At 35.6% G+C, this 22,664-nt stretch overlaps 2 protein-coding genes and 1 pseudogene across 2 annotated transcripts; all 3 read right to left on the bottom strand.

The window, feature by feature from the left end:
- Positions 1-2,221: 2,221 nt before the first annotated feature.
- Positions 2,222-3,910, bottom strand: LOC120119854 (annotated as a pseudogene).
- Positions 3,911-5,575: 1,665 nt separating this feature from the next.
- Positions 5,576-7,453, bottom strand: LOC120119892 (cytochrome b-c1 complex subunit 8-like). The gene is made up of 2 exons (XM_039139687.1): positions 7,228-7,453; positions 5,576-5,888 (listed from the first exon to the last, which is right to left on the bottom strand). The coding sequence occupies exons 1-2, from the start codon at positions 7,395-7,397 to the stop codon at positions 5,840-5,842; spliced, it is 219 nt and encodes a 72-aa protein (XP_038995618.1). The 5' UTR covers positions 7,398-7,453; the 3' UTR covers positions 5,576-5,839.
- A 936-nt stretch (positions 7,454-8,389) lies between these two features.
- Positions 8,390-10,021, bottom strand: LOC120120068 (WRKY transcription factor 55-like). The gene is made up of 3 exons (XM_039139816.1): positions 9,657-10,021; positions 9,428-9,562; positions 8,390-8,873 (listed from the first exon to the last, which is right to left on the bottom strand). Exons 1-3 carry the CDS (start codon positions 10,019-10,021, stop codon positions 8,390-8,392), a joined length of 984 nt encoding a protein of 327 aa, XP_038995747.1.
- Between the last annotated feature and the right edge of the window lie 12,643 nt (positions 10,022-22,664).

The raw sequence follows: 22,664 nt of genomic DNA, 5'->3' as shown, positions 1-22,664 counted from the left end.
GTTCGACATAACCTTGATATGTATTCATCCGGACTTCTAATGAGTTTATTCGATTATCTTGCCCCTCCCACCACTTCGGTGGATTAGTGTCATCTGTTGTGTTCTTCACCAAAAGCGTCAAATCCTCAATTTGTTTCTGTAGTGCAGAAAGTTCTGGATTTTGTGTCATTGTGTGGTTTTTCTTTGGCATAGTAGATATCGAAAGCCAGGAATGAAGGCTCTGAATACCAATTTGTTATGAACCTTGAGAAATAGAGAAGTTGAGATCGAAGAAAATGAGAGGATTTAGAAGAAGAATAGAGAATGCAGAAAATGATTTCTTCATTCATTCATCAGGTAAGGTTTCTCTCCTTCAGTACATAGTTTTATATAATTACAATGTACTATGGCTAATAGATTCTCGACAGTTGTACATTCTATAATTAGTTGTAACAACTTCATTCTCTTGTTACAACTAAGGCAGACATCTCTGGTGGGCTCCCAATTGGATTCACTGTTGGGCTTGCTCTCTTTTTCAAAATCCCTAACCATTTCTTTGATTTCCCCAATTCCTTCGCTTCACTTATGAACCCTTCGTTTTGTTGTTCTCCTTCATTCGTGACATTATACTACTAATATGTTCTGTGATTGATGCTTGTAGTTTGTACTTCAAATAAAAGAGAAATGAAACAAATAATTGCTAAGCTCTTGTATGAATGTGAACCTTTATTTGTGATGATTTTAGGTAACTCATCCCTACTAAGAGAGATGATCTATTATTTAATGTGAACCTCTATCATTCTGACCACTTTTCCATTGGCGACTCATTTGTGGCTTGTCACACATGCTAGAGCAATCTGAAGCTTTGTATCATCTCCTCTAGGAAACCTTGGAACATCAACAGCTCCACATCGAAGACTTCAGCAATCCATTCCACCTGTATGATAGAACGGACTGATCTTGGAAGATCAACCACACCATCACGATCCAGGAGGAGACACTGAAGCTGTAAACACCTCTAGAGCATGATATCCAACTATATTCGACATGATTATAGGAACATTCATTAGAGAAGCCAAGCCAACATCGGAGACACGAGCCTCGAGTTCATTGCTGAGGAGGATGTTCGAGGCTTGATGTTTCCATGGATGCAGTTACCACAACTTTATATGTGATTCCATAACTTGAGCTTACCAAGAATCTGAGTTGAAGCCTTCAACAAGTCCTCGAGATCGAAGTTGTAAGGGCATCCTTCAAAGAAAAAAACTTGTTCTTTTCAGCTTCCGGTACTCCAATTCTAAAATGCAGAGCCTCTTCCTTCACAGATTTTTCTCTTCAGCATGCCATTGCTCCCACTATGTCTTCTTCAAACAGCGTATAAAGACAGCGACTAGCAGCAGAAACAGAAATGTTAATCCCTCACAGAAGAATTTTGGAGTAATAATTATCCCTTACTCTTGTTAGGCTTAATATACAAGTTGTCAATGAAGTATTTTGGATTAATAATTATCCCTAACATTTCCACTTTTCACCGTTAAATGACGACTTAACATACTCCACATTTTCAACTTGAGAAATTTAGAATGCAGACAAACTCTCGACAAACAAGATGAAAGCTCACATCAAAGATGGAATTCATGTTTCAAAATCGAGAAATTTGGAGACAACCCTAATTCTATTGATTAAGGGATGAAAGAAAACCAAGGGAGTTGTTTCAAATAATAAGTAGTTTAGTGGGTTAAAGAAATTGAGATTATATTACTCTTCCGTCTCAACATTTTTGTCTCGTGTTGGCCAAACACAAAGTTTAAAGAGATAAGCTTGACCGCACGTTAAACTAAATAAAATGAAAACTGATAATTATCTTTAAAAATTAATTGATAAATTTAACGGATTTACTTTGATAAATATAATAAATATGACATATACGGAAAAAAGATAAAATATAAAATATAAATATTATTGTTTATTGGCATTACTAGTAAGAAATTTTGAATGTTATAATTTTAAAAATTAAAAAGGATAAATTTAATGAGACGAAGGACATGGCTTCATAAAAACAAACAAAAAAGGAAATGATAAAAGTGCAATTCCATAAACAAAAAACTTGGTGTCAGTCTGAATACTGAAAAACAAACCAATAAACAGTATTCTGAACCTTACTAACATGAGGAATAAACACACTTAGTGAACTTAACAAAGAGTTCAACTTTAGCTTTAGGAGAGAACTTCAATCTTTTTGGATAGTCCAAAGTTCTAAGCTGACGCATTTAGAAAAGCTCTTCCAGGTTGACGATTAGCCAAAGGTCCATGACATCCAAGAAGCTGCATGTTATAAATCACAACTTCAGCTTTAGAAACTCCAATAATCATACCACGCAAATAGCAGTTCAATGTTTACTAAACACAATAGTACCACCAAAACAGAAAATATTCAGCCCCGTCGAGGGAAGGAAGAGCTACAAGTAGCTATATAATGTATTAAACACTGATCGCATAGAATAAATCATTGGTAAAAACAGTGTTTGAGAGAGAATATTACACCATATCTATAGTATTGTACTACCTTTGCATTCACACCATCTGGCACAATCCTGTTCTCAGACTTCCACCTCAGATAGTCAGCACGGTTGTACTTGGTGAATCCCCTGACAAAGACAATTGTAGCAAAAAAATATTAAAACATGTGTCCATAACATGGGTTAAATGATGTTGCAAATATATCCAGAATATATATTAAAAAGAAAGAAAAAAAAAGCAGAGAGCAAACATCGGATCTTCTGTATATGAAACAAAAATGCATACCACTTCCTGCTAACAATGATCTTTTGACGACCAGGAAACTTGAACTTTGCACGGCGGAGGGCCTCCTGGGCATGGTGGCTGTTGCTGTCCTTGCAACGAACTGAAAGCAGGACCTGCCCAATGTCGACTCTTGCACATGTTCCTTGAGGTTTCCCAAAGCACCCCTCATTCCAGTCTGAAGCCTATCAGCCCCAGCACATGAAAGCATCTTGTTGATTCGCAGAACATGGAAGGGATGAACCCTCACCCTCAAGTGGAAAGCATCCTTCCCAGAAAATTTGGCCATGTACTTGTTGCAGGCAATTCGAGCAGCCTCCAATGCCTCACTTGAGACATTCTCTTTCTCCCAACTAACAAGATGAACACAGAAAGGAAACTCATCAACACCTTTCTTCTTCATCCCAACATCATAAATTCTGATCTTCGGATCTGGGACACCACGGCAGTATCGAGACTTCGGATATGGTTTGTTCTTGATTTGGCGATAACACCTTGCAGGTCCTACAAGGAAGAAGCTCAGAAAAACCAGCAAAATAAGTTCGACAGTCAAAGTCGACATAATACAACAATCCTCTCATGGAATCCCTTGTATAAACATAAACAACTCGCATCTGTTTACAGAAGAAATTCCCAAAAACCTTAACATTAGCTAGGGTTTTCATTGCCAAAAAAAGTAGGCATGATAAATGTTTCACAAAGATATTTTAAAAGCATTTACAAGCAATTAACTCAGCCAGACATGAAAAACATGATAGAAATGTGTAACAGATAAATAAAAGAGCTCTTACAAGGTATTTCGCGTACAAAAAGGGTGCTGCAAATGTAAAGACTGATTATATGAAATGAAGTAAAAAAAAAACGAAAGGAACACAAACAGCATCCAAAGTTATTAAAATAATATAAATAAAGGTCAACAAGCATAAGGATAATTGACATTAAAGCAGCAAAGATCTGAAGAACAACAGTTATGGAAATTGACAAGAGAGGGAGGGAAGGAAAGATACAAACTTACTTCTCCCCATGTCGTCTGGTCTTGAGAATACGAGAACTGCGACGATTCGAATGAAGCCAAAGAAACCCTAGGCGTCTTTATTTATTCATTTCAACTTCAAGACATGAGCTTCAGGCTTAGCCCATTAACCGAGTAAATAGCCCAAACTCTAGATACGTTTTATTCTCGTGCCTATTATATTACGCTTAATATACAAAATGTCTATATATTTCTTTCTCGGGTAAGTGTACATAATTTTTTATATTATCATTGAAGTGTTTGATCTTAAATTTTTGTTATCTAACAAATGTTGTGTTTATATGTTTTTGAATATTTTATTTTATTTTATTTTATAAAATATTATTATTAAACATAAAAACTAACATCAAACCCACATATAAAAAATATCAACATTGATCAACGATTGAGAGACCACAGCATGAAAGCAATGCATTATGGTGGCCGGCATTGAATTTAACATTTTATGGCGATAATTAGTAATTAAGGTTTAGGATTAGACATTTTAGATTTTAAAAATTTATAGATTAACGGATGTTTTAAATTATTTTTCATATCGATATTTTTTTACCTAACATAAGATAAAGACGCATCATATTAAAAATGTATTTAAAAGTATGTCCTATAGGTTTCGGGTCAATCATGGGTTAGGACAGGAAGAACACCCGTTCAAGGCCACAAATTAAAAAAATAATTTTATTTTTTATAATAAATTAAAAAATTATAAAATAAAATAATGGGATTAATGAATTTATTAAAGTGTCAATTTTCATCAATAATTTTTATATTAACATTAATAAATTGTTCAACTTCCCGTCAAACTCTAATTCAATGCTTATTTCTCAAAATTAAAAGAAAATTTAGTTGAATCTATTTAATTTTTGTCTTTTCAATTTTTCACCATCAATTCACCAATTCTATTTCTCGATTTTCCATATCAATGGAAAATTTATTAACATTATTTTTTTTCTCTTCATAACTCAATGAGAGAAAAAATTGAAGTATAATTAGCATGTTTCTTTTTTGTTCCATGTATCACAATTTCTTTGAAAATTATTATTCTTACTTTTTAGTTTACCATATTTCTTACAAGCACAAAGTCACAATTGTTTTTTATCAATTGTGGTGTTTGAATCATATTGAAGATTGTTATTAAAATTCTAAGTATATCATGTTTTCAATTTTTTATTTTTATATATTTTCAAATTCTATATGAAATTGTTCTTTTATTTTCAAATGTTATATTATGTACTGAAAAAAATTGTTGAAAATCATTGATATTAACACTATTATTTAGTATCAAGAAATGCTCGAAGATAATATATATATGCTTTAATATATTTTGTCATTTTTGATATTGTAACGAATTACTATTTGTTTGATTTAATAAAAGTTTATATTACATATTTTTTTAAAAATTTCAAAATTATTTTTGCCTTGAGCCAAAAAAAGTTAAAACCGACCTTGTATAGATTAAATTTTCATTTATTTAGTAGTACAATTGTAGCAATTAGTAAAAATGGTCAAATGAAGAAAATGAAAAAAGTCAAAATGTGAAAAAAATTGTACAAAATTTATCTAAAATATGAGCGATACTTTTTAGAAACATGTTCGTACGAGTATGAATTGAGCGACGATGATGACGTATGTTCATGAGCAGTGAGTTGATTTTATCATTGAAAAAAGTTTTTTTTTTGGATAATTTAAAAAAAGTTTTGATTTTAATCCTGAAATGTCTTATTAAAATGAAAAAAAAAAGTTGAAAATTTAAAAGAAAAAACATCCCAAATATCACATGTTATTATGACCACAAATGAACAAAAGACCCCATCACCACTGATTTGCAAACACAATAATGCAGAGCAAATCGATAAATATGTTTTAACCCTAAAGATGATGGTAATTTTCCAATTTCATCATCCCATGTCCATAATTAAACACAACCAAAATACATGGCTTGTCATTGCAAGAAACCTTGGTAAAATAGCATCTAAAGTTATACAATCTCTTGACTTTCTTCTCATAAAACGCAAGCTTCCCAATGGTTCAATACCTGTGCTCCAGCTTCTCTTTTTCCTTGAAATTTTGGACATACCTGCACCCAATTATATAGACAAATGAAATATATGTAAAGCCGGCCAACGTGCTTAACCAAATGTGGATTCTGTGCATACGTATACTTTTGTGTTTCTCTCAGCAGGCTCAGGTGATTCATCTAAAAAAAACTCATGTTAATTGGACTTAAGGGTATATGTTGGATATGGATATATTTCTGATGCAGATATGCTCATTGTTCTTCTTCTGAATTTTATACAATCGTATCTATGTTTGAAACATGGATCGGACAACAATACTTTTAACAAAAACAAAAAATCACGTAAAATATCAAAATACTTCCAAGCCATGCTGCTAGTACTAATCAAATTGCATTGAAACAGTTACCATGCATGAGCAAGATCATCCATTCCTCTAAACAATAAGACATTATCATAGGCTAGAAGATCCCACGAAACAGAAATATTCATAATGAGAACCAGATACTTACTGCTCTCCTCAGAAAATAAGCTCTCTAACACCATCAGGGATGGACGAGTGAGGGGCAGAGGGGTGCAGTTGCACCCCTTCCTATACAATTTAAATATCTTCTTTGTATTTTCTATTGATGACCTAATTTTGCACCTCTGAAAATTTGTAATTTCGCACCACCTAAATTTCTAATATTAGTTCTTAAGTTCGCACCCTTAGTGTAAATTTTTAGGTCCGTTCCCGAACACCACATACTTTTTCAATAGAGATTCATGCTCAAATATAAACAATGATTTACAACAAATAGTAAGAAGGGTTTAGTTTTAATTTAAATATTACAAAACTGAAATAGGTTCCCCATTCTGGAAAAGATATTTTGGAATTAATATTGAACTTTAACTCAAGAAAAAAGATGGATAAATTACATTCATAATTTCCCCCCCTATAAATATCTCTTTAGCCAATGCCCCAAGAAATCGCGTAACATTTCACAAGTAAAATATACCGTCTATGGGTATATGATTGTGCACATGTATTGCTCTTTCTTGTTTTACACGTGTTCCTTCAAGAGGAAGACCTATAGCTAAATAGGTGAATTACTTAATATTTTATTGTCAACGGGAGTTGGCTAAGTTGCACAGATAAGGCGTGTTCCTAGGCTTAAAAAACAAGTGCAACTTAATCTGCGATTTTATACATACGATTAAACCCAGACAAAAGGTACTTACCCAGTGTCTATATCTTTCTTTATTTGAGTTTGAAATTGAACCGATTTATTTGTGTATGAACGCTTAAATAATCCATAAAAGAAAAAGAAGACAATCCATCAAATTAAATAGAAATTGAACATATAATTCAAAGATATGATGAGAAATCGAAAACCAAAAAGAAAAGGAGAGGGAAATTACGTGTAGGTGCCGACGAGAGGGGCGAGGAGAAGGGTAGCGCTGATCCAATTCTCGGAGACCTTGTGGGTAATCTTGGAAGGCAGATCCTTCCATAGCCCACTCATTATCTTCTGCTGGAACGGCGACAAGGCGTATACCACCGCCCTCATCTTCACCGGCTGCTTCCCCATTCTTTTTCTTTGTTTCTTCGATTGACGGCCGAACTATCTGAAAAATCCAAGTGTGAACCTATAGAGAGGGAAATAAAAGGCCGTCACAGTTGGCCCAATGATTCGGCCCAACAATCTTTGTTTTCTAGCTTAATGTGATGACATCTATATTCGTACGGTAAACAAAAACAAAAATCACCCACTAGAAACAAGAAAGTACTAGGGAGAATAGCTATATACATACATAAATAAATAAATAAATAAATAAATAAAAAGTTTAATTTTCACTTGACTCTAAAAGTTAAGAAGAATCTAGGGATTTATTATGTTTTAAATAAAATATAGAGGTATTGTTTTCTTAATATTACTTATTAAAAACTCTTCTTTTATTATGATACGTAATTTGATTATTTTTAAATTAACATTATTTGTTAGATAGGATAAAGACGATTTATATAGTAAACATCTTTTAAAATCACAATTTTTATAAAACATGTTTTTTACTGATGTAGTAGATGTCAGTCAAACGAAAAAAAATACCAGAAATATTATATAATTTTATTCAAAAAAAAACATGTGATGTATGTCAAAAACATCACATAATTATTTATAAAATGATGATATAGGTAGCATTTTATATAAAATTATGTGATTATATTTAATTTTTAATTTGATTTGATTGAATTTTGACATTAGGAACTTAATCATGTGTCATTTGATGCATATGTGAGATGTAAAGAATCAAAATTTTGTTTTTGTTTTTTTCATCTAGAAATGAAGGCAGAAGTAATTGAGTAAATGTGTGTTTTCATACCCAACAAGGTGTAATCAATGCTACAAAAACCAAACACAAATAAACAACAGAACCAGTCTGTAATCTATGTCACTACGTGAGCTAAATTATTGTCTGATGAGACACAATGGAAGAAAAAGAATACAAGGAAAGAAAAAGATGGCCATTAAGCCATCATCAACAATGTTTTCTATTCTTAAATTACTTTTGCACATCTAATCTATTTGTCTTCCATATGTGGAAAAATAAAATCCATGCTATTGCTGCTGCTGCTGCCTGAATTAAACATTGCATCAGCCATATCCGCCACTGCTGGAAACTCGACAACATCCCTTCCGTATCGGCTCCCCATGGAAGCTCCACCACCACCGGCTGCCGATGATGCACCTGCATCGCCACCACCTATCCCACCAGAACTCGAACCCGGACCCAGACTAAATTCCATTGAGAGCCATGTTCCCAAAGGAGCTACTGATGAAGAAGAAGTTGGTGGAGGTAGTGTAGGCTGAGAAACCATAACCATGGGGTCTTGAATCAGCGGGGTTGACGGCGGCGGCGCAATGGAGGGGGCGGTGGAGGACATGTGACACGTGTGCTGACCAATGTAGGTTACTTCAAATGTGTAAAAATCATTGTCTAGACGCTGGACTTGCTTCTTTGCCGGGCAGTTATACATCTTTTGGTGTGTGCACCTGTAGTATGCCCTGAAAACCAACCCTTCTTGTTTATCATCTTACCTACTTTTTCACTTCTTTTTTTTTTTAATTATTTTCATATCTGGTTACCGTCTTGAATTTTTTATATTATTTTTTTTATTAATATATATACGTATATTAATAATTTTTTTATTATTAATATATATATATTTACCCTCAAAAATATTTTTAAATCTATCACCTCCTCATGCATAATGCAAGATCATCATCACTCATTTAAAGGTATGAACTATGAAACATCCACCCACCATTTTATTATCTCTACATAGGTTAGCAAATAAAATGGTGAACCTTTTATCAAGATTCATATATAGACGCAGTCAACTATTTAATTTTATTTTCCCGGGAAAAGAAGTAAGCAGTCAAATCTTAAGAATTTTATATAAGAGGAGACCAGGTCCAATTTTAAACGACCTCTTTTACCTGATCATAGTTTTGAATCTTCAAGTAACTAGTATGTTTAAAAATGCATGCATATATATGCCATGATTTGAATTATAAATGCAAAAATAATGAAGTTTTGAATGAAATGATTGATTTACCTAGGGTACCTCGAACCCAGAATTTCTTTCTGTCCATATTTCCTCCAAGTGTAGTTGTCCTCCGGAGGAAAGTCGGTATTCCCCATCTGAGGAGCCGGCACTCTCATTCTGCATTTCTCTTGATCATGCTTCCTGCTGTTGTATTATAAGTAATGAACAAAAAAATCAATATGATACATACATGTATGTATGTATATATATATATAATCTGGGAAATTAAGTTTCGAACCTTCTATGTGAACGTTGAGACGAGGAAGATGAACCTTTACCCGAATCCGACACCTCCATGGCCTGGATTTCTGCCCCTATGCTAATGCTGGTTCTGCCAGATTGAATCATATCCATTGCCTGTCTAATGACGCCATAATTCAACAATTCGTGCAGACTGGTATCAGTCTGCTGCTGAGATGAACCCTGATGAGGATGAGCATTGTTCAACATTTCTTTGGCACTGGCAAACATGTTTATGATTTCATCGCATGACTTGGAAAGTGCTTCGGGCTGGTTGGCCAAATCCCCGAGCCTTGCTTCAAGCTCTTTAGCCGATCTGCAGCCACGGAGGATTAGAGACAAGGCCAGTTGTACGGGATCCATGGGGTCTTTTGCTTTGCTCTGGGATTGAAGTGGAACATAATTTAAGGGGAAGATTTAAGCTTGTGAAATGGGATTTAAATGTTGTGTGCTTTTTCTGGTGTGTTTCTAAGCTGCTGCCGATGAGTGCTAATTTTTCAAAGTATTTAACGTTCCTTCTACACGGTATATTAAAAAGGAAAAAAAAGAGTTTGAAAAACGACCGAGTCTAGCTCTGATTTGTATGGATAGGCATGCGATCCGAACTCGAAAGGTTACAACTCGATCCGATCGGGTTAGGTTTTTTTTAAAATATTTGGGGTCGGGTTAGGTTTTTTTATGCGATGTTCGGGTCGGGTCGGGTTCGAGATTAAGGTGAAAAATATATGACCCGATCCAACCCAAAAAAAAGTTACCTTATATATTTAAGAATAATTACAATAATATCCCTCTATAAATTATTTTTTTCAATTAATTCATTGTTTTTATTGAATAAAAATAATTTTTATTATTATTTCGATTCGGGTTGAATTTTTAAATTATATAACAGGTCGGGTAGAATCTTATATTGGTCGGGTCAGATCGGGTCGGGTGGATCAAAAATCCGACCCATGCCCATTCCTACAGTGTTTTGCCCCTTCGACCATCCTTGGCCCATTGGCAATGGCAGAGTCTTCATCTCCACCTTGCCTCATTGAAACCACCTTTAAGACCTAGAAGATCGACGAATTTTCTTTGGTTTGAAGCTTTGACCATTAATTGGGTCTTGAATTGGAAATTAGAGACATTTTCTTCTTCTGGATTCCATGGACATAAGACCGCACAATTTTGTTACTAATTTCCTCCCTTCACTTTTTTTTATACGACAGAATATTTTTAATAATCATTCTTTTTTATTAATGAATTTAAATTTTTTTAACACAACTTTTACTCTTATGAAAGTATCGGCATCATCTAATTTGTCCTTTATTGCACATCATCAATAAAATATTAAAAATATAAAAGAAAAGACACATATATTATCATTTTAATAAAGATAAATTATCTATTTTAAAAGGTGTAATGTTTAAATAAGCCTCTTAATATTTGTTCGAATGATTATTTTCATTTTTATTTTTTGTAAGGTATTTTAGGTCATAATATTTTAATATTTTTAATCTAAATGATCCATGTTGAATGAAAATTATTAATTCACTAACGGTCAATATATATTATTGATGTGACAATATCATATTTTTAAACTACTAATGTGTCGTATGTTATGTTATTCAAATGATGATGCAACACATATCACGTTATCGAATATAATAATGGAGTATGTGTCACATCATCAAATATAATAATATAATATATATCATATCATTTAATGTGAATATGTAGCACATGTCATATCACCAAATATATGAAACTAACCTTTCAAAGTTTTATATAAAAAAATTAGCCTTTCTTGAGTATCCCTTTTCACTTTAGTATCTAATATTTTATATAACATCCTCAATACCGGGTTAGTGACCAAATTGAAATATTTCAGAATTTATTGGTCAAAGTAAAATAGTTGAATAGTTCAATGATTTATTTGGGGATATTTCCTAAAAGTTTTTAGTGATTATCCAAAGAATTAAAGGGCAAACTGGTCATTTGACAAGAAATATATTTTTTCCCCTTGGGGGAAGAGTTATCTTCTTCTTTCTCTTCTTCATTTTCTTCTCCAACCGTGGAAGCTAGGCAAAGATATTGAGCCTAAACAAGTTTCGGAATAATCAAAGGATTTGGATTGAATCAAAGCAAGGCTAAGGTGAGTGCATATGCATATCATGATTATAGTAGTATATTCAGTTTTAGACTTGTGATAAGTCTAGATTTAATACTTTGATATATGATTCATTTCATATTATGAAACAATCTACGTGATTCCATACAAAGTGATATGAACTATGTGACATATGAATATGCAATACGTGATACATGTGATATGATATGAAACATATGGTTACTCATACATGTGGTATGTGACAGAAGAGAAAGAATAAATGATGTGAATATGTGAACTGTCATAAATGATAATGCCCATGTTATGTAATATGAGAGCTAGTGGTATAGTTGGCATGCCAAGAGTCGAGGGTTTACCTATGTTCTACGGAACATATGGACAGAATTACCTATGTCTTTCGGGACATATGGACAGTATACCTATATTCTAAGGAACATATAGACAATTTACCTAGGTTCTACGAGACCTATGGACAGTTGCTGAGGTTCTTTATGACCTTTGGATAGGTCCTTCGGGACATTTATACGAGCTGTGGTGACAACATAGTTGTGCACAACCTCAGTGTACTCACATACCTCCAGTTCTCACCAGTGTACCATGGGCTAATAAAGAGATTAAACAAATACTGAATGTGATATGTATATGTGATTTGTTACATGGAATAAATTACATGATTCATGTATTGGTTATGTAAAAAGATGTATGTTTGTAGTTATATGAACTGTATCACATAAATTATATGATGTTAAGTGTATTTCTTTATGAAATGGTATATGATGTGTAAATATGATAAGTATATGATTATATGATAAAATGTAATAATAATAATAATAGGATAATGATAAGGAAGAAGATAATCATATATATACATGTGTGGATTTGATATATGAAATGTTTTATGGTTTTATTATATGTTTATATGCCTCACTAAGTCAACGACTTAGCGTGTGATTGTTTCACACGTAGGTTCCGAGAAGAGGAAGATTGATAAAAGTTATGCAAGACAGGTCAGTTTCTCCTTTCCAAATATCAGATCAGAAAAGAAATTAATAGTATGTATTTTGTAATACTTATAGTGGTTAGCATGTAAACAAATATTTGAACCCGATATGTTTTAATCGGTTTTGAAAAATCATATAATTGAATTTTATATGTTTTAAATGTGTATATGTAAAGGGAAATTTTATACGGATGAAACCTTAGATTTTTTTATAAATTTATACGTATTTTACGAAAGTATTGTAGCAATACTGTAGCAGTAGTGTAATGGTACTTGTAGATGCTCGTTTCTGTCCGGGGCCAAGTCGGAGCAGACCCGAAGCAATGAGAGCCCAGATGAGCCCAAACCAGATGAAGGTCCAGCTCAAGACCAATTGACAGCAGTTGGATGCAGAAAAAGAAAGAGATCCAGGTTGGTTTTTAGCAGTTGGAATAATTAGATAGTGGGGAATTAAAAAACTGTAAAGGGTCAGTTTTGAGGGGGTTTTAACCACTAGAAACTATCAATCATAAAAAAGCATAGAAAAGGGAGGAGAAAGACACGAAAGGGGCTCTCCATTTTTTTTCTCGTTGTTTAGTGTTACACGACAGAATATAAAAAAAACAGTGAATGTAAACACCATTTTTTCCCTGGTATTCAAAGATAAAAACGGTTGTGCAAAAAGAATTCTAAGATCAAAGGAAACAAAGGAATCCCCTCATTTTCGTCGAATCAAAGCAATACACAAAAGCAAAAAGGGTATGCATTTTATTTTCATTTTCCATTGCTTTCATAATGTTCTTGTGTGTATGTGTTTCGAATCGAAACCAAAACAGAAGCATGCTTACCTTAGATTAAAGTCATTTCCAGTGCTTAAACATGTGTATGATTCATTTCAAAATCAATGAAAAGTGAAAATCATAGAAAATGAGATTCATCCGTCAACTTCTATTGATTTATTAAAAAAACCAAAGGGATAAGCTTAGTGATTAACCTTTGTAAATTACTTGTACTGCTGGAAATGTAAGTCGAGTAGAGAGTGTTGTTGGGGTACCACCGGAATTGCGGGTCGATAAGATAAGAACCTAGAGACATCGGTTGTTAGTTTTTCTAAGATTGTTGTTACTGTTAATCCCATCTTGTTTGATTTAAAGGTTTAGATAAGAGAGGAAAGGGAACGTTTACCTTAGAGAGTCTCAAGGTCGCCGGAGATGGAAGCGTGAAATGACCAATCATCATGCAATAAGAGGAGTGGCAACGATCTTTTTTTTTCTGGTCTGCAATTACGTGAGATGAGTGGAAAGGCTTGAATAATGGTGATAGATGAGAGTGACGCCGAGTGTGTGCGTGAGAAGGAGATAAAGGAAGATTTGGAGAAGAAGAGTGAAGTGTGCGGCTGGGTGGGTGTTGTGTGCGTGAGTTTAGTTTAGGTTTAGACAAATGTAAGTTTCATTTTAGATATTTAGGGTAAATCAGGTTTCCAGTCCCTAATTTTAAGACTACTTTACACTTTAGTCACCTTTAGGATTGCTTTTAAATTTAATCCTTTGTTTTTGTCTTGATTTAGTTATTGTCTAGTTTTTAGTTTTAATTATAATTTTGTTAGATTATTTGAGTGTAGATTCTTCATATATGCACATGTTCCATTTTAATCCATACTTTAGTTTTAATTTGTATGTCAAATTTTACATTCATTTAAATTTAGTCACTACATTGATGTATATATATACACTTTTTAAAATTTATAGTTTAGCATGTTATGATTTTATTTTTATATTTGAGTCACATTTTGTACATTAGGCGTTAATATGCGTAATTTATGGTTTTTTAATTAAAAGATATGTACATAATTTTTTGTATATCACATTGTATGCTATTTTTTAATTTTGTTTAATTAATTTTGGCATGACATATTTTTTGCATAATTCACATGATAGCCTCATTTGCATAACTCGATATATCACATAATTGGATTAAGGGTGATACCCTTTTAATTTAAAGTTGTTGAAGTGGGCAGTCATAACTGATTTGAGGTCTGCTTTTAATGATTTTAAAATAAAAGTGTATCCCGAAAGTGAAACTAAAAAATTGATTCGTTACCTAAAATTTGGGAACGAAAGAAAAGGAAATGTTCGTTTATTTAAATTTATCGAGAAAAGGTTGTTATAACTTTTAAGATCTGGTCTCGACATTTGTAAATAATCGAACATTCTTTGTCTTTCTAAAACGACTCAGTAATTTTAATTTAATTTATTTGAGTACTTTTGAATGTTTTAAATTTACATTTTTATTTTATGGGATCAAAAATCAAATTGAATTCGAATTTGTAAAGTTCAATGCAAGGACGTTAATTAATCGATTAGGTACCGATTTAGGGCGTTGTGGGGGTGCTAATCCTTCCCCACACGCAACCGACTCCCGAACTCGGATTTTGGTAACGCAGACCTCAATTTATTGTTTTAATTAAAATTAATTTTTATTTAAAACGACAAAGCATTTTTGGGTGCCCAATCACACCCTAATCAAAGATTGGTGGCGACTCTTTGAACCGTATTTTTTTGATCATAAAGGAAATCCAAAAATTTTCGAAACGAGAGGTCTTGTAAATCATATTTTGTTTTTAAATTAAAAAGAGATAATTACGAAAAAATGTGGTTTTTTTTAAAATCTCACATTTTCACCATTAAGAAAAAATCGTTTCGACAGCTTGGCGACCCTGCTGGGGACTTTTTTTTAGAGAGTCAAGCCGATAGTCGATTAATTAATTGTCTTTGCAATTGAAAATTACAAATTCGTTTTAATTTGATTTTTGATCCCTTGTTTGGTTTTTAATAAGTTTTGTTTATATTTTGATTTTTTTCAATTAACAATTAAATAGTTGTACTAATTTGTTTGTTAATGATTTCAGATTAATTGTGTGAATTTAGGAAATTTTGAGTGTTTTTATTGTTTGTTTTTTCGCTTTTCCTCACACACTGCACAGCTGCATTATCATAACATGAGCTAAAACCCCGCTCCGTCCTATTTAAGTAGGAGTGAGAGACTATGCCCTCGTGTGGTTTTCACCTCCGCATGGGATAGTGGATCGCTCCTGGAGCTCACGCCTTATGGTCCTCGTGATGGTAATCACCTCCGCATGGACATAAGGAGGTGTGTTCCCTCGAAATTGAACTCGATCCCCTAAAACCTGTGATGGGCCAGGATTGAGGGTTCGGCAGCCCAAGGGGGCACCGACAAGGACAATTCAAGAACCTATTACTTTAGAACCTAACCCAGCATATAGTGAACGTAGAGCCTGAACTTAGGTTGAACCAAACCCGAACCTTAAGAATCCCGTGAGGAGGGTACACAAGGAAAAGCTTTTTTGAGTCATTTATTTTCGTTTGTTTCGATTAAATGCATGCGAACTAGATATCATGCGGTTAGGTGTATTTTTTGAACAAGCATGCGAATTAGATATCATGAGGTTAGGATTTCTTTTTGTGGATAACAAAGCATGGGGGTAGATATCATATTGGGTAGGATCTGATAAAGCATGATGGGGTAGTCAACATATGTGGGTAGGATTTTTGAACAATTTATTATCCTGAATTAATTGTTTCATGTTTACTAACCGATCTTTTGTTGTTTTTGCCTTGTTTCATTTCTGTTTTGCATTGCATTGTCCATTACATGGTGTTGATTTGGGGTCGATGTCCATATAGAAGGCCAGTAATATGGAACGAACGGTTCGGAAAGAAGTTGAGGACAATGCAGATGTTCTGAGGTGGTCGGAACAGTCCCAGTTGACCAATGGAGACAGCGTGATGCCTGGATATGTGTCAGAGTTATTTGGTTACACTCACATCAACGTACGTCAGAATGATCTGAGTGAGCTAAGAGAGATATGGGGAAGATGGGAAGTAGCCGATAAGGAGATGTTTTATCAGTTGTACGGCGATATTCCTTATCTTCTGGATGTTTCTATTGACCGGAATCTGTTTAGAGCATTGACACAGTTCTGGAACCCGGCTTATAGCTGTTTCACATTTGGTAGAGTAGACCTGACACCAACAATAGAGGAGTATCAAGCATTGGTCCGTTGTCCGAGGTCCCAAATGGATAGAATATATACCAAGCTGTCAGTCACTCCTTCATTTAAGAAGAAATTGTTATTGATGACCGGAATGAGTGAAGATTGGGTAGTCAGAAACATTAAGAAGAAAGGAGACAGTGAGTGCATCTCTTGGGCTGCTCTGAAAGAAGTAATTGCTCATCATCCTGATAAAAGAAAGAAGCTTGACTTGTTTGCTTTAGGGATTTATGGGCTTGTTATTTTTCCAAAAGTGCTAGGATATGTAGACGTATCAGTTGTTGACATGTTTGAAAGATTAGACAAGCACGTGGATCCTGTTCCAGCTATTCTAGCTGAGACGTTTCGGTCTTTGAGTTCTTGTAGGCGCGAAGGGGAAGGACGCTTTATAGGATGTGCGCCTTTGCTGCTAGTGTGGATTCTGAATCATTTTAAACATGTTGAAAGAGCACCAGGACGAGTGTTTCTAGACGGTTTCTCACCTTTGAAGGATTTTCTTTCTAAAGAGTGGCCTGGGGGTTTTACCGAAGAAAAATGGATGGTCATCTTCAAAGATATCAGGGATGGAGATATTTTGTGGCGAGCTTTGTGGAATACCTCTTCGGATATACTTTACCGATGTGGAGAGCGAGATTGGGTTCCTTTGCCAGGTATATGGGGTTCTGTTGGGTATGCACCGCTACTAGTTTCCAGACAGTATGGATCGAGGCAGTTCATCCCAGCCACATGGGACTTGGTAGGGTCGGATTTTGCATTCAAAGGAGATCAGTATAAGGGTAAAGTTAAAGGGGTTGCTGAGGCCTGGAAGCAAACTCGTCGCGTGAATTTGTTTACCTATGATCTCGAGTTGTCTCAAGAGTACGAGCAGTGGAGAAGCGGTCGAGTAAACGATAACATCCCGATAATGAATCCTGAAAATATTCAGCCGATGGAGGAACAGTTGAGAGTGGTGCCATCTCCATTAGAGTTAGCCAAGCGCGATTTTGAAGCAGAACGGAGACAATGGAGAATGATTTTACAGAAGCTAGAAGATGAAGTGTATCAAAAGGGATTGGAGATTGACATTCAGAAGAGTAGAGCAGATCGAATTGAAAAAGTAGAGAAACAACTTCGGCTAGACTTTGACGATCTTCGGTCAACTTATCAGCGAATGGTAAAAGCTCAGACAGGTTCTAGCTCGAGTAAGTCTGTTGAATTGAGGCAAGAGGTGGCGAGCCTCAAAAGAGTAGCTGGAGATAATCAAGAAGAGCTCAAGCAAAGCAGGCACCAAGTTAAGATTTTATCGAAGGAAAATGATTCTTTAGAGCAGCGGTTACAAAAGAGTCAAGCCCAGAATGAGAAGTGAAAGGGAAGATTTCAAGTTTAGAGACTGCATTACGACGATACCAAAACAAGGAAGGTAGCTCGAGCCAGGGGGAGGTTGAAAGTCTGAAAAAACAAGTGAGTGAGCTTGAAGCCATGGTTCAAGATTTTCAGAGGCAAGCAAGTGAGCTATCGATAGTTCCCTATGAGGGGGATATACAGTGGCGTTTTCGGTGGGAGCGAGCTCAGGCGAGAGTTAAGCAAATAGAGTATTTTATTGCTTGTTACCTAAACCACGCGCAGGGAATATCTCAATATTTGGTCATTCTATCTGAGGAAGCTGCTGATGTGACTGAAGAACTGGATCCCGAGGCTGAAGAAAACCAGAAGATCGTGGAGTTGCTAGCACACGTACAAGAAATAGGAGAGATGGTGCAAATTTATTTGTGATATGTTTCAACTTTGTAATTGAACGTCGTTCTAATATAAAGAGTTGTTCTAAGGAGTCGTTCCAGGATCAACACCCTGCATTTTGCATATGCATTTTTAATACATTTAAATTTTTACATAACATTTTATTCATTCATAATCATATGTTTCATATTCATTAATAAATATCAGCGATAACAAAATGACTCTGTGACAGAGTAATACTGGAAAATCCCAAGTATATCTACAGAACCAGGAAGAAAGTTATGGAAGACAAACTTGCCCAAATTGAGAAGGCTCAGTTGGAGTTACAAGATAATATCAAGAAAATGCAAGAAGCTATGATGAATGCCCAAAAGGAGATGTTTGCCAAGTTTGCGAGTATGTTGGATGGAAGAAATCCAGAACATGGGAAAAGCCCTATGCCAGAAGGTGTAACTGAAGACCCACTTCATCATCCAGGGTTAACCCCAGAACAATCTCAGAATGTTCAAGTGACCCCTGTTCATGTCGGGAATGTGCACATTAATCCAGTCGGTGCTTCTGTTAACGTACAGCCTGGATCTAGTTCGTATCAGGAAGAACATCAATATCATCAAGTTCCGGACCTTGATGAAGAAGCCAAGAAGGATCAAAACAATCTGATGGAAGAGAAATGGAAGCAGTTAGAAAGAGAGGTCAGAGCCATGAAGGAAGATACCAGTGTCTATGGATTTGACGCAAAGGAGTTAAGTCTAGTTCCCGATCTGGTCTTGCCTCCAAAGTTTAAAGTTCCTGACTTTGAAAAGTTTGATGGTACCAGGTGCCCCTCTGCACATATCACAATTTTTTGTAGGAAGATGACCGGATATATAGGGGACGATCAATTGTTGATACACTGCTTTCAGGAAAGCTTAACTGGCTCGGCAATCCGGTGGTATAACCAGCTGAGTAAAGCTAATATTAAATCGTGGAAAGACTTGGCTAAATCCTTTCTTGAGCAATACAAACATGTGAAGGATGTTAGGCCCAACAGGATGATGTTGCAAGGAATGGAAAAGAAGTCTAACGAAAGTTTTAGATAATATGCTCAAAGATGGAGAGATGTAGCAGTGCAAGTCCACCCGCCATTGGAAGAGGAAGAAACAAATATGCTTTTTGTCAACACCTTAAAGGCTCCTTTTTTCTCTCATCTTATTGGTAATCCTTATCGAAGTTTTGCTGATGTAGTTACGGCAGGAGAAATGATTGAAATGGCTGTTAAGAGTGGGAAGCTCGATGGAGGAGAGTATAGTAAGAGGCCACCAACGAGAAAAAAGGAAGGCGAAGTCAGTAATGTGAGGCAGTACGATTCTAATAACATCACTGTTTCCCGTCCTCAAGGAGCAGGGTCATCGACACAAAATGACAATAGACAAGGGGCAAGGGACCAGAGGAGAGAGAGACCTCAATTTGACCCTTTCCCGATGACTTATAAGGAATTATTTCAGATTTTGTATGATCGGCATGTGGTTTTGCCGTATCACGTGACACCAATGCAACCTCCTTTTCCCAAATGGTATGATGCTAGTGCTCAGTGTGAGTACCATGCAGGGAACCCTGGGCATTCCATTGAGAATTGTACTGCTTTTAAGAAGGTTGTCCAAGCTTTGAGAACGAGGAATGTCATCAACTTTGGTGACAGTGAGCAGCCAAATATAGCTCAGAATCCGTTACCAAGCCATGCAGGGGCAGGAGTTAATGCGATTACTGAAGAGAAAGGAAAGAGAATTGTAAGGAATGTTGGTGAGGTGATATCACCCATGAGTTGGGTGTGGTGCCAGATGGTCAAGGTAGGATTGTTGAAGCCCAGTTTGATGGGTGAACAATTTAACAGTGGAGAGGTATGTCTGTATCATAACAGTGAGGGACACAATATTCAGCAATGTCCTGACTTCCTATATTTGGTACAAGACATGATGGACAGTAAATAAATTGAGTTCTTTAGAGAGATTGCTGAAAAAGAGGAAGCGGAAGTTTGCGCTTCAGAAGGATCGTCTAAAGGAGTATACAATGCCAGTTGTCCCCTAATTATTACTCCCAAAAATCGAGTTGTTGAGAAGGTAGCCCCGAAAGTGGTTATTACACCTCCATCTCCATTCCCATATCGGGATAATAAACAAGTGCCTTGGAGATATGATTGCCAGATGGGAGATGTAACAAAAGAGAATGAGGAAATAAATGAGGTGGGACGCTTTACTAGAAGTGGTAGGTGTTATTCTCTTAATCCACCTAAAGAGTCTGAGAAGAAGGTTGTAGTTGATAAAGGGAAAAAAGTTAATGTGCAGATAGAAGAGGATAAGCCTGTTATCAATGAACCAGTAACCGAAACTGAAGCGGTAGAATTTTTGAAGTTTCTGAAACACAGTGAATACAGTGTTGTGGAACAGTTACACAAGTTGCCTGCCCGTATTTCTGTTTTATCATTACTTTTGAGTTCAGAGGCCCATAGGAATGCTCTATTAAAGGTTTTGAACCAGACTTTTGTTCCGAAAGAATTGCCCGTTGAAAAGTTGGATCGGTTAGTTTCCAATGTACAAGCTGATAATTTTTTATCTTTTTCTGAGGATGAAATCCCTTCTGGGATGATGGGTAGTCAGAAGGCTTTGCACATTACAGTTAAATGTAAAGGGCATGTGTTGTCCCGGTCTTAGTTGATAATGGTTCAGCTTTGAATGTGATGCCTTTAGTGACTCTAAAGAAGCTTCCATTAGATAGTACACTTATGAGAACCTGTCAAAGTGTGGTTCGAGCTTTCGATGGGACTAAAAGAGAAGTGTTGGGCAAGATTGATGTTCCTCTGAATATTGGTCCAGCAACTTATGAAGTAGAATTTCTCGTAATGGACATTATGCCTACGTACAATTGTTTGTTGGGAAGGCCTTGGATTCATCAGGCCGGTGCAGTTCCATCCACATTACACCAGAGACTGAAATTTGTGATTGATGGAAGGTTGGTATGTATTCATGCTGAAGAGGACATTATTGCTTTTGTTTCTATTACTGCTCCGTATATTGAAGTTGATGAGCAAGCCGTCGAGTGTTCTTTCAGATCGTTGGAGTTTGTCAATGCTACGTTTGTGGCCGAAGGCAAGAAGATACCAAAGCCTCGATTGTCAAACTGTACCAAGATGGGGCTTAAATTGACTCTTGGAAAAGGAGCAAAAGTTGGAAAGGGTTTAGGCCGACAGTTGCAAGGACCGGTGAATCCCATATGCCCTATTACTAAAAAAGATCGATTTGGTTTGGGATATCAGCCAACTTCGAGGGATAAGTTGAGGGGAATTAAGAAGGGCCAAGTGATCAGAAAAGCCAAATTGGCTGGTGAAGACCTTAGCTGGGAACCCATGACTTTCCCGCCGTTGAGTAGTATTTTCATGTCTGGGGGACATATGTTTCAAGGGGATTCAAGGAACACCGAGGTGATAGTTGAGGATACCTTGGGAGATTTAGGCATTAACGTTATAACTGATGATGAATCCGAGGAAATGAGAGCTATGGGCATTTATCCTGCACCACCGGGCTTCGTGTTGAACAATTGGACCGTGGAAGAACTGCCTGTAGTTTACAAATCTTTTACAGAGTAATGCACTGGAACTTTCTCCCTGTTGTTCATACCCTGGGGCAATAGGTGATTTTATGTAAAGGGTTAAGCTGTTTGTTTTTTTTTCTTTCTTGCTTTCAATAAAAGATGCATTCTGTTAGTTCCAAATAGCAAACATTTTCCCATTCATTTCATTCATTCATTCTTTGTTGTATATATGTATGTATTTATTTCTTTCTATTTATTTATATGGGAAAAGATCCTCCCATATGTATATATGTATATATATCTTCTCTTTCATTATTTTTTCAGGAGCTCAGATATCAATAATATGAATGCCAATGACTCTGACCCGGAGATTGATTTCGAGAAGCCTATATGTCAAGGGGAAATCGAAGATTGTGATGATGATGAGGGATGTGAATTACCTTCTGAATTGCTGAAAATGGTGGAGAATGAAGATAAGCAGATTCTACCTCATAAAGAGTCTACTGAGATTTTGAATTTGGGGACAGATGAGGATAAGAGGGAAGTAAAGATTGGTACCACTCTG

Source organism: Hibiscus syriacus, unplaced genomic scaffold (genome assembly GCF_006381635.1).
Source record: "Hibiscus syriacus cultivar Baekdansim isolate YM2019G1 unplaced genomic scaffold, ASM638163v2 tig00110332_pilon, whole genome shotgun sequence".
Lineage (NCBI taxonomy): Eukaryota > Viridiplantae > Streptophyta > Magnoliopsida > Malvales > Malvaceae > Hibiscus > Hibiscus syriacus.
The sequence above is the reverse complement of the archived record's forward strand: the minus strand, read 5'-3'. Positions and strand labels throughout refer to the sequence as shown.